Source organism: Staurois parvus, unplaced genomic scaffold (genome assembly GCF_062004578.1).
Source record: "Staurois parvus isolate SC_StPar_1 unplaced genomic scaffold, SC_StPar_1.0 ptg000029l, whole genome shotgun sequence".
NCBI classification, from domain to species: Eukaryota; Metazoa; Chordata; class Amphibia; order Anura; family Ranidae; genus Staurois; species Staurois parvus.
The window spans coordinates 9,553,506-9,569,574 of record NW_028317825.1 but is presented as its reverse complement, the minus strand read 5'-3'; the positions used below and the strand labels follow the sequence as shown (position 1 = coordinate 9,569,574).

Genomic DNA, 16,069 nt, shown 5'->3' with positions numbered 1-16,069 from the left:
GCCATGGCAGAATAAATATAACACAGGCACCAGAAGTACAAAAACAGTAGGCAGAGGACAAGGTTAGAGTATAAGCTAGGGTCAACTACAGCAGATCAGGGTAAATCAGAGTTAGAAAGCAATCAGGATCAAATATAGGATAACAGGACACATATTTGGTCACAAGTCACAGAAGCTGATGACCACTCAGCAATATTCCTTACTCCTGCTGTGCTTTAAATAGACCTCTGGGTGCCAAAAAGCAAGTTCCAGACATGCAAGCTAATGTACACACACCCTAAATATATGCACTGGTCTACAAGCTGCACTATCTTAGGACACCGTCATGTACTTGACCTTCCTGCGAGATGGAGAAAAACCATCACCTTGAAAGGGGAGGGATTTGCCAACTAGTAAACTACATTTTATTTTATCATAGTGCAAGGGGGAATTGTTTTTCTTGGTACTGTAGCCACCTCTCTTTTTTTGAATTTGGTTACAAAAAATGTTTCAGAATTATATCCATATACACAAACCCATACATTTCAGGTATAAAATGTTTCTGATAATATTTTTATAGTAATCATTTTTATTAATATTGCCAATCCAGAACCCAACTGTTGTGGAAGAAGAAGAGGATCCATTCTACAAGACTCCACTCAACAGGCTTGCATCCTCTGCATCCAACTTTGGCTATGACCTTTTTCGCATTCAAGCAAGCAAGAATCCATCCATCAACATCTTTATGTCACCACTGACCCTTGCCACTGCTCTTTCAGCTATTTCCCTGGGTGAGTATATTATTCTTAAAATATTATTTTATTTGCCTGGTTAAAAAGTGATAAAGTACTCCATAACTTGTTACTGAAATACATTAAATAATAAAACATGCAGGATCCACACCTGGAAAGTAGAAGTATTCAAGACTATTGCCCAGAAACAGAGGGCACTGACTCACCCCTAGTAAATGCAGCGGTGTCCTTGAACCAAAGCGCTATACAAATTAACAAACAGGGACCCAAGGTCTACTGCATAAGGCAGTTCCACAAAAGGATAAACAGCAGTCTCACTCTCAAAAATTTTATTAAGTAGAAAAATTATCAAGTACAAAAAGGATTAACCTAGTAGCCTCCACCAATCACGGTTAAAAACCAAATGGCAACGTTGTCACTTATAAAAACAATGTCTGGCTCAAGGTTACACCAACACACACATACACCAGCTAAGATGTCTCCATATAAAAAGGAGCAAAATGTCTAATAATACTGGGAATAGCTGCAATAACTAAGTCTCAACAGAGAATGAACATACAGCGACACCTAGCCCTTACTCACCAGACCAATATCAGTATAATTCAATTGCAATATAGTGCCGCTAAATTGAATTATTAGAATAAAGTCCCATATAGTTCAAAATATGTGGCTCAATACATCACGTAAATCCAGTATAGTGTAGAGCCCTTGTTTAATGCAGCATATATGGAGTAAGATATGGACCGCTGATTGCCAGTATATAAAGCAACCAACAGCAAGATGCACAGAAGGCAACAGTTATTAGCAGATAAATGTTAGTCAGCAAGAGAAGCAGCAGACAAGTGGCAAGGGTAACTGGTTAGTGGCAAAATTGGGTAGCAGTAGGTTCAAGAGCAGCACATAGACAATAAACACTGTATAGACCACGGCAAACCATCCAGCCTTCAGGCTTTTCACCATCCGCTCCCCACATGCACCGCTCGTACATCACAGTGGATACCCGTACCTGGATATGCTCACTTGCTTGTCCCCGTCATTCACATACTCATCACCTCTGTTCGTTCTTGCTTCTTGACAAGGACCAGTGTCTCCCCATTTCCTTGCAGGTGTATGGCTGCTGCCCACTCTGCCAGTTGATCATGGTCTCAGCTCACCCAGACAAGCTAAAAGAAATTGCGAAGGGGGCAGGAGGAGTCAAGAGGAGCTTCCACTTTTGGGTGGAACTCTGCTTTAAGCGACATTTACTGATGTTTGTGCAACATCTGCATTTCCCATGCTTCCACAGGAAATTTTTTTTTTTTGCGCATAATATTCTGCATTTATAATACAGCTCATCATTTTTAAACATTGTTTTCAAGTCGTGAATAATTTATTTTGTTGATGATTCTTTATTGATTATTACTGAGATCTGCTGTGCTTGATCCTGCTTGCTAGGTGCTGCACAGTCAACATCCAAAAATAGAGAATTTTAGCCTAAATCATTTCATTGGCATTCACGCCACACACAGCAAAACTCATGAATGGCAGGGGCCTACGAAGCTGAATTCATACACAGAATATGCCTCTACCTGACAGTGGCAAGAAATGAAAAAATACATATTGATTCTTTGTAGTTTGCTTAGCTGCTTCTGAAATCTAATTGTTACCTTCCTTCTTTTTTATTCAACACTAATCACATTTTTTTAGGTAAACATTTTAAAGAACTGCAATGTATTGAACTTCCAAATGTTGCTTGATAAGGTGGATCCAACTAACTATAACCAAAAAAAGCAGAGCGATACTCAGATGTTAATATAAAGTCTTTTCTGTAAGGATCAGTAAAATTTCAGTAAAACCTAATACCAAATTGTTATAGTTTGGATTGCTTTGTTGTTTTAGGACCTGGGCAGCTAGTGTTCGTTGAGTCAACTATGAATTCTATTTCATATCAAAGTGTGTTTAATATGAATATTAGGCTGCCTGTCTAAAAGGTGAACCAGAAGATCTTTCAACGTGATAATAATTGGAACACCTTAGTAAATGGACCAAAGAATGTCTCAAACTAAAGAAATGGAGGGTTATAGACTGGCATAATTAAAGTCCTGATTTGAATCTCATTGAAATGTTGTGGGATATTTGAAACAGGCAGTTTGTATAAGGAAACACACAACCCATAAACATCTTGAAAAGAAAAGAAATATTGCATGGAGTAGTCAAATATGTCACCAAGTTGATATCAAACAATGGTGGACAGTTATTCAAAATGGCTTAAATAATTCCTGCTAAAAGGGGTCACTGCCACAGTACATCATTACATCTGTCAATATTTTTATTGGATAAATATCTGTACCCACAGTTTTAACCACTTGCCACCCACAATACTTTTACTGTGGACAGGCAGCATGGGCAGGCTCAGCAATGTAAACATACATTGCTGAGCACATGCGCATCGGCGTGCCTCCTGGGACAAGCAGCTCACTGCTCTCATAATGGATTATGGTCCCCAGTATCAGGCCACATTAAGCGGCCGGGGGATCATGTGAGCGGTATACGTTCACATTGTCAACAAAGCTTTTACCACAGTCATCACATGGTACCTGGGCCAATCATAGCACCCTGTACCATGTGATAGCTGTGAGCCAATCACATCATCACTAGAAGCATAGCTGTTATTAATGAAATTCAGTTCAAACGATTGTGGTTACTGTGATATTCCCTGAAAAATCCCTGATCACCCCCCCCAGAGTAGTATAGTGTCACTATGGGGACACTGAACTACTTTAATAAAAGTATGTAAAAACATTTGTAAAAAAAAAAAGTTGCAAGACGAAAAAAAAAGTTTGAAAATATAATAAACACTTAAATTTTTTTTCTTACATACTGTCCCCAGTTGGTATCCCTGATCACTGCCACATCCGTAATATGATGACACTGTACTGCAGCGGTGACCGTATGTAAATAAAAAAATCTAATTTTCAAAAAAATTTACAAAAATTTTCAACTCGCCATGCTTCTTACTAAATACCATGGACTGTCTACTTTCCAAAAAAGGGGTCATTTTGGGGGTGTATGTACTGTCCTGACAGTTTAGTGTCTCAAGAAATAAGATTGCTGCCAGTACATCAAAATTGATCAATTTTAAAATATACAGTATATACCATGGTTTGTATAGTCTATAGCTTTCACACAGACTAAAAAATATACACTATTTGGGTTATTTTTACCAAAGAAATGTAGCAGAATACATTTTGGCCTAAACTAACGAAGAAAGATTTTTTATTCACAACATTTTATGACAGAAACTAAACAGTGGTGATTAAATATCACCAAAAGGAAGCTCTATTTATGTGAAAACAATTAAAGAAATTTCATTTGGGTACAGTGTTCCATGACCGCACAATTGTCAGTTAAAATAGTGCAGTGCTGAATAGTGAAAAATGGCCTGGTCATGAAGGATGTAAAACCTCTCGCATCTCAAGAGGTTAAATATCTGATATCTAGAATTGTGTCAACAACTTCCAGTGTGTGTTATGTATAGTTCCTAGTAATGTGTAGTAAAAGAAAAAAAACTTTTCATTTGTACAGGTGCTGGACAGCGGACTGAATCCTTAATACATCGCACCCTGTACTATGACCTGCTTAATGACCCAAAGGTCCATGCCACCTATAAGGAGCTGCTCGCAAGTCTTTCTTCCAAGGATAAAGGAGTAAAAAGCGCATCTCGAGTCATCTTGGAGAGAAGTAAGCTGCTAAATCACTTTCCACATCACCTTATTAAAAACAATAGCAAACTGTGATCTGTGAAAACAGTCTTTGGAATGTGGGAAGTGGGCTTGCTAACATGAGCAAATTTGCTGACAGACAGAAGAAGTTAATTAATTTTGCAACTATAGAAAACAATGAAGGTCAATAAAAATCTGACTTTGCACGATTATACAAAGAAATGAAATACAAATTTGAAAGAAAAGATACTGAATCTGCTTTCATTGTTAGAAATTTGGGGTAAAATATACTGCTTACATAATGACTCCTCATGTGGTAATGGCAACATTTCTGTATAACAATAAGAATGCAATCTATGTCATACAGCCCTGGCCAAAAATTTTGAGAATGACACAAAAATTCATTTTTACAAAGTCTCCCATTTTTAGATCTTTTTGTCTACTATGTTACTATGGTACAATGTAGTATGATTACAAGCATTTCATAATTGTCAAAGGCTTTATTGACAATTACATTAAGTTTATGCAATATTTGCAGTGTTGACCCTTCTTTTTCAAGACCTCTGCAATTCGCCCTGTCACGTTGTCAATAAACGTCTGGGCCACATCCTGTTTCATGGCAGTCCATTCTTGCATAATCAATACTTGGGGTTTTTCAGAATTTTGACGCCTCCTCAGGATTGACCACAAGTTATCAAAGGGATTAAGGTTTGGGGACCCAAAGGTTCAATGTTTTGTTTCCAAAGCCACTTCGTTATCACTTTTTCCTTATGGCAAGGTTATCCATCATGCTGGAAAAGGCATTGCTCGTCACCAAACTGTTCTTGGATGGTTGGGAGAAGTTGCTCTCGAAGGATGTTTTTGTACCATTCTTTATTCATGACTGGGGCTTAGGCAAAATTTTGAGTGAGCCCATTGAGAAGCAACCCAACACATGAATGGCCTCAGTATGCTTTACTGTTGGCATTACACAGGACTGATGGTAGCGCTCACCTTTTCTTCTCCAGAGAAGGTTTTTCCTGATGCCCCAAGCAATTGGAAAGGGGATTCATCAAAGAAAATGACTTTACCCCAGTCCTCAGCAGTCCAATCCCTGTACCTTTTTCAGAATATCATTTTGTCCCTGATGTTTTTCCTGAAGAAAAATGGCTTCATTGCTGCCCTTCAGACACCAGGCAATCCTATAAAAGTCTTTGCCTCAGTGTGCATGCAGATGCACTCATACCTGCCTGCTGCCATTCCTGAGCAAGCTCTGCACTGGTGGTGCCCCGATCCCCCAGTTGGATCAACTTTAAGAGACATTCCTGCCACTTGCTGGACTTTTTGGGTGCCCTGAGGCCTTCTTCACAACAATTGAACCTCTCTCCTTGAAGTTCTTGATGATCTGATAAATAATTGATTTAGGTGCATTTTTAGTAGTAGCAATATCCTTGACTGTGAATCCCTAATTAATGATGACTGCACATGCTTCCTTGCATATAAATTAATATTTGTGTCCTTCTCAAAACTTTTGGCCAGAGCTGTATGTATCCCTTATGCAGATTAGTAATTTTACACATTGTCAAAGTATACACCAACAATATATTTTTTTTCAAAGCTGTACTTTTATCATTACAAGGCAATCCTTTAACTCCACGCATGTGCTCTGCCCAGACTAAAGTATGCAATCAGGCAGCTACAGGCAGTAGGAAGCATTTTCTCAGCCTTTCCCTGGTGACCAGCCTATAGTGCTGCAACTTTGCTGTCACAAAGTGACAGACAGTAGCAAGGGAATTGACAGTGTGATGCTAAACACCATTAACGTTACTGGATAACTGGATAGACACCAGGATGTAGATAATTGGAAAATCTATAGGCCAGAATCAATGTAAACGGAGTATGCTCATGATGGATGATGCCTAAATAAAGATGGCACCAACATTGTTATGGAAGGTACTAGAAGCGGAGTTCCACTCACCCTGTCAAAAAATAAAAGTCAGCATCTACAAAAACTGTAGCTGCTGACTTTTAAAAAAACAGCCACTTACCTGTCCCTCGGTCCCACGGTGTGTCCCCCGCAGCCCTTTTCACCAGCCGTCCTGTATTCCAGGAGACCGGCATCTTCAGTGTGGGCACCCGGCTGGGCTGTGTAGCTTGCGGCTTCACAGCCAGGTACCCACTGTGCATGCCGCGTGTAGCGCTACGCTTCATGAATGGTCCTGTAGTCTTCTGGGACCTGTCAAGTGTCCCAAAAGGCTACAGGGAGGGAGGACACCTTCCGTTTCCGATCGCCTAGGCCAGTGGTTGGCAACCTTTTTTTTCAACTGAGCCAAATCTCGCCAAAACCACGATTGAAATTTATTTTGAGAGCCACATTTTTAAAACTGAAAATACATAGGATGGTACACTGTTTTTAGTTTCAATAAGTTTTTATAGTAATTCATCCCCCATAGTAATTCATCCCCCATATAGTAATTAATCCCCCATATAGTAATTCATCCCCCATAGTAATTCATCCCCCATATAGTAATTAATCCCCCATAGTAATTCATCCCCCATATAGTAATTCATCCCCCCTATAGTAATTCACCCCCCCTATAGTAATTCATCCCCCCTATAGTAATTCATCCCCCATATAGTAATTCATCCCCCCTATAGTAATTCATCCCCCCTATAGTAATTCATCCCCCATATAGTAATTCATCCCCCATATTAATTCATCCCTCATATAGTAGTAGTAAGTAAGTAGCAAGTAGTAAGCCAAGTCCCCCCTGTGTCAATTCACTTACCTTTGCTCCGCGCGTTCCTCTCGCCGTGTTCCTGCACCGTTCCGGTCTTCAGGGCGAACTGTGAGAGGAGCCTAGCTCCTCTCACGTTTGTTACGCTGCCCCGCCTACACACATTCTGACAGCCTGGCTATCAGGATGTGAGACTGGCCAATCATTGCATTTGAGCGCGCTGCCCTGGCTGTTTTTTTTTGGATCACGCTGCAGAGTCCCTGCCGCCCGAGAGGAGGGAGGGGAGCGGGCGCCCGGCACACAAGAGCCGCATTAAAGCGTGTAAAGAGCCGCATGTGGCTCACGAGCCGCGGCTCGCTGACCACTGGCCTAGGCGATCAGACCGGAAGTGAGAGCGGGTACCTGTCAAATTCGGGTACCCGCTCCCCCCCCGCCCCCCAAAGGTGCCAATACTTAATGGGGAGCGGAGGAGCAGTCCTTAAAGCGGAACTTCCCGTTTTGGGTAGAGCTCCACTTTAAAAGGTAATAGTACAAACAAGTGCTTTCAAGCACTTAGCATGAAAAAAAAAAATGTGCATGCTACGTTTGTTTAAAAGGGAATGCTAAACTAAACAGCATTGCCCTTTAGAGCAAATTGGTTAAGGGAAAACACAAAGTTCCACACAGACAATTCATACATGTTTCTATTGATCTGTTCATGCGTATATGGATGTTTATAAAAGTTATTTTGATTTGCAGGGCTCAGGCTAAAGCTTGATTTTGTGACTCAGATGGAAAAATTCTACGGATACAAGCCTCGTGTCTTGTCAGGAAATGCACGCCTCGATATCTCAGAAGCCAATGATTTTGTACAAAAGAGGACGGATGGGAAAGTTTTAAAATTTTTTAAAGAAGTCCCTTCAGGTGTCAGTGTTCTCTTGCTTGGAGCTGCTTATTTTAAAGGTAAACCCTTAGGCAGGCATAGATGGTCTGAAACTGTCAGCTGTATTGTACATGTCTATTCCTGCGTAACCAAGCTAGCAAAACTACAACATTTTGTTTTATAGTATCCACCCATTATGATGCCCTTTAAAGCGATAGTAAACATAAAAAAAATTCTTCCACTAAGGGAAAGGCATAATGTGCTAGTATGGATTTCATACTAGTACATTATGAAAGACTTCAAATGAATCCCTCCAGCAGCTGTTACCGCTGCAGAGGCTTCCATCTTCACCCAGTCTTCCTTCTGGATTCATGGGCTGTGGTTGCTTGAATGGCTGAGCCACAATGATGTCACTCTAGCACATGCACATGGGAGTCACAGCACAGAGCTCTGAAAGAATGACACAGGTACGTCACCGGCTGCCAACCAACTGGAAATCTCTAAACGGTGCATGCTTAGGAGATATTGATTTAACCTACAGGTAAGCTTTATTATAAGCTTACCTGTAGGTAAAAATCAAAATCCGGAGTTTACTACCAATTATCAGGGAACCAATGTATGGCTGTAAACTAGTAAAACAAAATAATAAGTCTAGCTTGTAAGTAGAAAACATACTGACATATCTTAGAGGATGATAAGCAGCCAACTCTTATAAGAATGCCAGTTATAATAAACAAGGTCCTAATCCATCTATTGTATAGAAGTGGTAAAAAACTACCCCTAGTAATGGTAACAGAGAAGTAGTTTGGAATACATTGCTGTTATTGTTCAGGCTTGTAATGGCAGTTCAGCAGCTGTTAAATAGGCTCTTTCACTTTGTCCATGAAAGATAACATGAGAGTCTTTTACTAATTCAGCCTCGTACTCTCAATTTCCCCTCACTACCTTGTTCCTCCGGGAATCCAACTCTGTGTAAGCTCCATTTCAGGTTGATGACTTCTTTTGCTCAGGTGACTGTGTTTGGTGCTGCGAAATAGCTGCCAGGCCTGGATACTATTTTGCTGGAGAAGGTCACGTTTCTTCATACCCAGAAGGATATTTGTAAAGGCTCCAACAAAATGGCGGGGGAGGTCAGTGGGTATGGAGTGACCCTGAATAGATGAAATGACAAAAACTCTTTGAGGACAAGGGTTTGTCAAACTGTTTGTGTCCTGGTATAAAATCCCGTGGCTTCCTCACTTTCAGTGCTGGTTCACATATACGGATTGGATGCAGTTCGAAACGCATCCAATACGCATGACATGTTCAATAACATTGCTTCCTATGGTGCCTGTTCACATATGTTCAGTGCACTGGCAGTGCAGATTCAGCACAGATTAAAAGAGTCCTGTTCGATTTGAGCAGTGTGGTTTGGTTCAAGTTTGGATTACAAGCTATTGACTTCTTTGGGAACCGCTTCTGAATCGCACATATCATCAGTTGTGAACAGGATTTTGGTTTAGGATCAGGATTTCAGTTCATGATAATGTTTCAGCACAGTTTCTCTGCTTTCCCCCTTCTCTCCACCTCAGCAAAATAAAAAAAGCCTTGCAAAACCTCATCCAAACTGGCCCTGAACCTGTGAACAATATAATCCGCAGCTGTGTCACAAAAGCCAGTCCTGAACCGCTGAACAAGTAGATTGCAATCCGCACTGAAACTGGACCTTGAAATCCAGAACGCACATGTGTGAATCGGCACTCAGTCAACCATGTCATAATTATAATAAAGAAAAGATATTGTAGACAATACTTACCAAATGGTCTCTGTCATTTTACTAGTCCTACCACAATGCTAATATATAAACATCTAGAACACACTAGCTTGATAAATACCATGGTTATAGTCACACAATTTGGCTAGAGTACTAAATATGCCAAGCTACATTTTAGTACTAGTATAATGGTGGACATGGGATACATTCTGGCAAAGATAAAATACAGTATATGTTTCCATTGACTATATAACGCATTCATAGCTAAGGAATTATGCAGTCAAAAAAACATACACATACTGTATAAAAGTAAGGCAAGAGTCCTAAAACAGTTAAAACATTTAGGAAATTAGAGTGTCAATCCACCCCAAGAGTGATAAATTGCTATGGGTGGAGCATATTGTTTTGAGTCAGTCTCTGGCCTTGTAACTTTTGGATCGTCCAACTGTCAGATATCCCTCTCACAATTCTTGACTGTTCCTTGCAAGTTTTATGCATTCCAGTTCATCCTGTTGCATTTTGCACAGTATAAAACAAATCAAACGTACAAAAGGCAGAGTGAGAACCCCTTATAACAGCCACAACAGGGGAGCAGAGCTAGGAACATAAGTACAGAGATCGTAGTAGAGTTTCAAAGAGATATAGGAACTTGTTAGGAGGTTGAACTCTGTAGTGTACAAAAAACTGAAATATTTTGGATGGCCTAAAATATTAAAATTAGTGTTGTAAGCTGTATGTAATGAATTTGTCTTTGATGGAATGATTTGGTAAGTGGTCCCCGACAGATTGTCAGTGCTAGTTTTTAGGACTCAGTTGACATTATTGTGATTATATAGTGCAAGTTTGATGCCACTTTGGTTGTATTTTGCATATTCTAAGGGACCAAAACGCACTCTAACTCACACCAAGTAGCACACAAACCTTTTCCAAAATTGCAACGCATGTAGTCACATTGATGTGAACAGGGGCATTTGAAAACAATGTGATTTCTCTTGCCATGCCATTCTATGCAACTCAAGTTGCATCTGAAATCGCACTAGTGTGAACCAGGCCAAAAGCCCAACTCTGCGCACAACACAAAAATAACCTAGCTGTGGGGTCTCTCTCCACCCGAAAGGTTAAATATGCTCATTACAGTTGCAAGAAAAAGTATGTGAACCCCTTGGGATTACGTGGAGTTTTGCATGAATTGGGCATAAAATGTGCTCTGAACGTCATCTAAGTCGCAACAATAGAAGAGCACAGTGTGCTGAACATAATACTACACAAACATTAGATGTTGCCAGGTTTAATTGCACATAACATGTAAACATTCACAGTGCAGGGAGGAAAAAGTATGTGAGGCCCTAGCTTAATGACTTCTCCCAGAGCTAATTGGAGCCAGGAGTGAGCCAACCTTGACTCAAATCAGTGTGATGATATTGGATGTGTTGCTGACAGCTGCCCTGCCCTTAAAAAACACACACCTGTTTTGGGTTTACTGGTTTCAAGAAGCACTGTCTGATGTGAACCATGCCTCGCAGAAAAGAGCTCTCAGAAGACCTACGATCAAGAATTGTTGACTTGCATGAAGCTGGAAAGGGTTATAAAAGTATCTTCAAAAGCCTTGATGTTCATGTGTCCACGGTAAGACAGACTGTCTACAAATGGAGAAATTTTAGCACTGTTGCTACTCTCCCTAGGCGTGGTCATCCTGTAAAAATGACTGCAAGAGCACAGCGCAGAATGCTGCATGAGGTAAAGAAGAATCCCAGAGTGTCAACTAAAGACCGACAGAAATTTCTGGCACATGCTAACATTTTTGTTGACACATCTACAATAAGGAAAACATTAAACAAGAATGGAGAACATGGGAGGACACCACGGAGGAAGCCATTGCTGTCCAAAAAGAATATTGCAGCACGTTTGAAGTTTGCAAAAGAGCACCTGGATGTTCCACAGCACTACTGGCAAAATATACTGTGGACAGATGAAACCAAGATTGAGTTGTTTGGGAAGAACACACAACACTATGTGTGGAGAAAAAAAGGCACAGCACACCAACATCAAAACCTCATCCCCACTGTAAAACATGGCCGAGGGAGCATCATGGTTTGGGGCTGCTTTGCTGCCTCAGGGCCTGGACGGATTGTTGTCATTGATAGGAAAATGAATTCCAGAGTTTATAAAGACATTTTGCAGGAAAACGTACGACCATCTGTCCGCCAACTGAAGCTCCGCAGAGGATGGGTGATGCAACAGGACAATGACCCAAAGCATAGAAGTAATTCAACAAAACAATGGCTGCAACAGCACAGAATACGCTTTCTGGAGTGGCCCAGTCAGAGTCCTGACCTCAACCCGATTGAAATGCTGTGGCATGACCTTAAGAGAGCGATTCACACCAGACATCCCAAGAATATTGCTACACTGAAACAGTTTTGTGAAGAGGAGTGGTCCAAAATTACTCCAGATCGTTGTGCAGGTCTGATCTGCAACTACAGGAAACGTTTGGTTGAGGTTATTGCTGCCAAAGGAGGGTCAACCAGTTATTAAGTCCAAAGGTTCACATACTTTTTCCTCCTTGCGCTGTGAATGTTTACATGTTATGTGCAATTAAACCATGGCAACATCTAATGCTTGTGTAGTATTATGTTCAGCAGACTGTGTTCTTCTATTGTTGTGACTTAGATGACGTTCAGAGCACATTTTATGCCCAATTTATGCAAAACTCCACGTAATTCCAAGGGGTTCACATACTTTTTCTTGCAACTGTATGTCCAGGAGGTTGCAGAAGAGACTGCATTTCTTATCCAATTTTGCATTCCAGCAGGGTCCCTCCACCAATTCAACTGGTGTCCTGTAGCCTCCTCTCTAAGCTGCTTTCCACCATGGTTGCATACTGGCCGCACAGGCTAGAGCTTTGGGAAAAAGAGGACAGTGTCAGAGCCAGCCAGGACAGGGAGTCAGATAGGTAATGCAGCCTCCTCCTGTACCCCCCTAGACTTAACAAGCACTTACAGTGCCTTAAAAAAGTATTCATACCTCTTGAAATTTTCCACATTTTGTCATGTTACAAACAAAAACGTAAATATATTTTATTGGGATTTTATGTGATAGACCAATACAAAGTGGCACATATATGTGAAGTGTAAGGAAAATGATAAATGGTTTTCAAATTTTTTTACAAATAAATTTCTGAAAAGTGTGGTGTGCATTTGTATTTAGCCCCCCTGAATCAATACTTTGTAGAACCATCTTTCATCCGTTGCAGCTATCACCTTTTGTACCACCTCCCCCTTACTTTAGATTGTAAGCTCCACAAGCAGGACCCTCCTATTCCTTCTGTACTGAACTTGGCGCTATATAAATCCTGTATAATAATAATAGTGAAATTTTTGCCTAGTCTTCTTTGCAAAATAGCTCAAGCTCTGTCAGATTGGATGGATAGCGTCTGTGAACAGCAATTTTTAAGTCTTGCCACAGATTCTCAATTGGATTTAGGTCAGGACTTTGACTGGGCCCTTCTAACACATGAATATGCTTTGATCTAAACCATTCCATTGTAGCTCTGGCTGTATGTTTAGGGTCGTTGTCCTGCTGGAAGGTGAACCTCCGCCCCAGTCTCAAGTCTTTTGCAGACTCTAAAAGGTTTTCTTCTAAGAATGCCCTGTATTTGGCTCCATCCATCTTCCCATCAACTCTGACCAGCTTCCCTGTAGCTGCTGAAGAAAAGCATCCCCACAACATGAGGCTGCCACTATCATGTTTCACGGTGGGGGTGGCGTGTTCAGGGTGATGTGCAGTGTGTTTTATGCCACACATAGTGTTCTGCTTTTAGGCCACAAAATTCAATTTTGGTCTCATCTGACTAGGGCACTTTCTTCCACGTTTGCGGTGTCCCCCACACGGCTCCACGCAAACTGCAAACAGGACTTCTTATGGCTTTCTTCTTGCCACTCTTCCATAAAGGCCAGATTTGTGAAGTGCATGATTAATAGTTGTCCTGTGGACAGATTCTCCCACCTGAGATGTGCATCTCTGCTGCTCCTCCCGAGTTACCATGGGCCTCATCTCTTGGCTCCTTCTCTGATTAATGCTCTCCTTGCCTTAAACTCCTCTCTTTAAACTTCTCCATAATTTTATCCTTGACCTGTCTGGTGCATTCCTTGCCCTTCACGATGCTGTTTGTTCACTAAAGTTCTCTAACAAACCTTTGAGGACTTCACAGAACAGCTGTATTAATACTGAGATTAAATTACACACAGATAGACTCTATTTACTAAGTAGGTGACTTCTGAAGGCAATTGGTTTCACTAGATTTTAGTTAGAGGTATCAGAGTAAAGGGGGCTGAATACAAATGCATGCCTCATTTTTCAGATATTTATTTGCAGAAAATTGGAAAACCAATTATCATTTTCCTTCCACTTCACAATTATGTGCCACTTTGTGTTGGTCTATCACAAAATCCCAATAAAATACAGTTACATTTTTTGGTTGTAACATGACAAAATGTGGAAAATTTCAAGCGGTATGAATACTTGTTCAAGGCACTGTAACTCCTGCAGTGCAGGGGGGTCCACAGCAACAGTTTTTTTGTACCAGGAGTTGGGTTTTAAAAGAAAGATTGAACTTTTGGAATGTAAGCCCTGTTCCTATGGCATCAAACCATCAGGGACAGCAGGCTTTAGCATTTTTACTAACACACATACCTACTACTGGTTAAGGACATTTTACTCAAGTGGGTTTTTCTTTGCAAGTCAGATATTGAAAAATAATTCTACATTAAGTGATGTTCTTCAATATTATTTTAAATATATGTTGAATGCAATATCTGTATCTGTTTATCTGATGATATGGAACTCTGCAGTCACAATGGGAAACAAGAACAACTTATACATTTTACTGGGCTCTGTTTGTAAATCCTTGTCTGTATTATATTACTGCTATAGTCCAATTGTCTCGCCTTCATTTACATAAAGAAGGCAACTGTGTTAATTATTATTTTTGTCATGAAAGTTACTAATGCTGTCAGATTATTCTGTAATTATAAACAAATTAATGGTTTTATGAAGTTAAGAGTGTAATGCTTAACAAAAGCTCATCTCTCTTTTTAAACAGCATGCTGTGTAATGGTATTTTATTTGGGATGAGAATCATTGTAACATATTTTGGAATTTATCACAGGTCAGTGGGTGTACAAATTTAATCCCCGTGAAACCATCCAACGTGAATTCTACACAGATGAGCAGACATCCACCTCTGTTTCAATGATGACAGCCAACAATGTTCCTGTGAGATACGGCCTAGACTCCGATTTTAGCTGCAGGGTGAGAAAAGCCAGTATTCTTAGAAATGCACCTGTTGTAATACACAAACTTCTACTTCAATCCCTTCTCCGCTTCCTATTTCATACTATTACGTTTTCATTAATGGGACTGAGAACTCATCTCCTTTCCTTTGAATACTACCCAGTATTTAAAGATATAGGGCACTTATACAGGGCACCTACTTCTTACAATGTAGTGCCCAGTCACATGGAGCTAGTGCCTAATGCAGGGGTACTGAATAAAAATTCACGGAGGTTCGGTCAATAAAATTTACTTCCAGTGAAGGTCCGAGCGTCATGTTGCTGCTATGAATCAAATCCTTCACATCACAGCCTCCTGTGCGCATCACAGTTCCTCCCCTTTCACATTACAGACTGCCCCATCACAGCCCCCCCATCACCGATTGTTCCATCCCCTCCATCATAGATTCCCTATCACAGATCACCTCATCTCAGGTCCCCTTGTCACAGGTTGCCCCATCACAGTCCTCCCTGCATATTAGAGTCCTGTCCCTTTCATAATATCGCAGCACTCCCCCCTTCCCTACACTGTCCTAACTTATTCACACAAGACAGCAAGCACGGCAGGTCTAGGCATAGAGCGGGACTTTTCATGTTAAAGGCTGGTAAATGAATGCTTGGACCGCTCCGCTGCCTAGCAACCAATCACTTTCTTCCTAACATGAAAAGCCCCGTCCTATGTCAAGACCTGCCATGCTTGTGTGAATAAGGTGCAATGTTATGAAAGGGATAGACCTGCTGCGTCTCGAATGTTGTGTCCTTCCATGAGGATAATAGCGGCAGCGGCATTGCTGGTGTGTCGGCGGTGGGGAGAGGACATTCAGGCAACTATTTGGTGAGGCTGTGGTCCGGAAATGTTTCTGGGTCTGGATCCAGACTGCGGTCTGCCATTTAGTGATGCCTGGCCTAGTCCAATGCAAAGTATTTTTATGGGCCTCCAGTAACAGAACTAAGAGGCAAGCACAGTAAGTGTAA

General features: G+C 40.9%; 1 protein-coding gene across 3 annotated transcripts in view; it reads left to right on the top strand.

The window, feature by feature from the left end:
• The window catches only part of SERPINF1 (serpin family F member 1), a 108,770-nt gene that overhangs the window by 62,368 nt on the left and 30,333 nt on the right, over positions 1–16,069 (top strand). For all 3 annotated transcript variants that reach the window (XM_089657737.1, XM_089657747.1, XM_089657756.1), the window contains 4 exons: positions 590–770; positions 4,296–4,451; positions 7,888–8,091; positions 14,932–15,074. In XM_089657737.1, the coding sequence (XP_089513863.1) occupies positions 590–770; positions 4,296–4,451; positions 7,888–8,091; positions 14,932–15,074 (684 nt within the window). The remainder of the gene's footprint in view (positions 1–589; positions 771–4,295; positions 4,452–7,887; positions 8,092–14,931; positions 15,075–16,069) is intronic.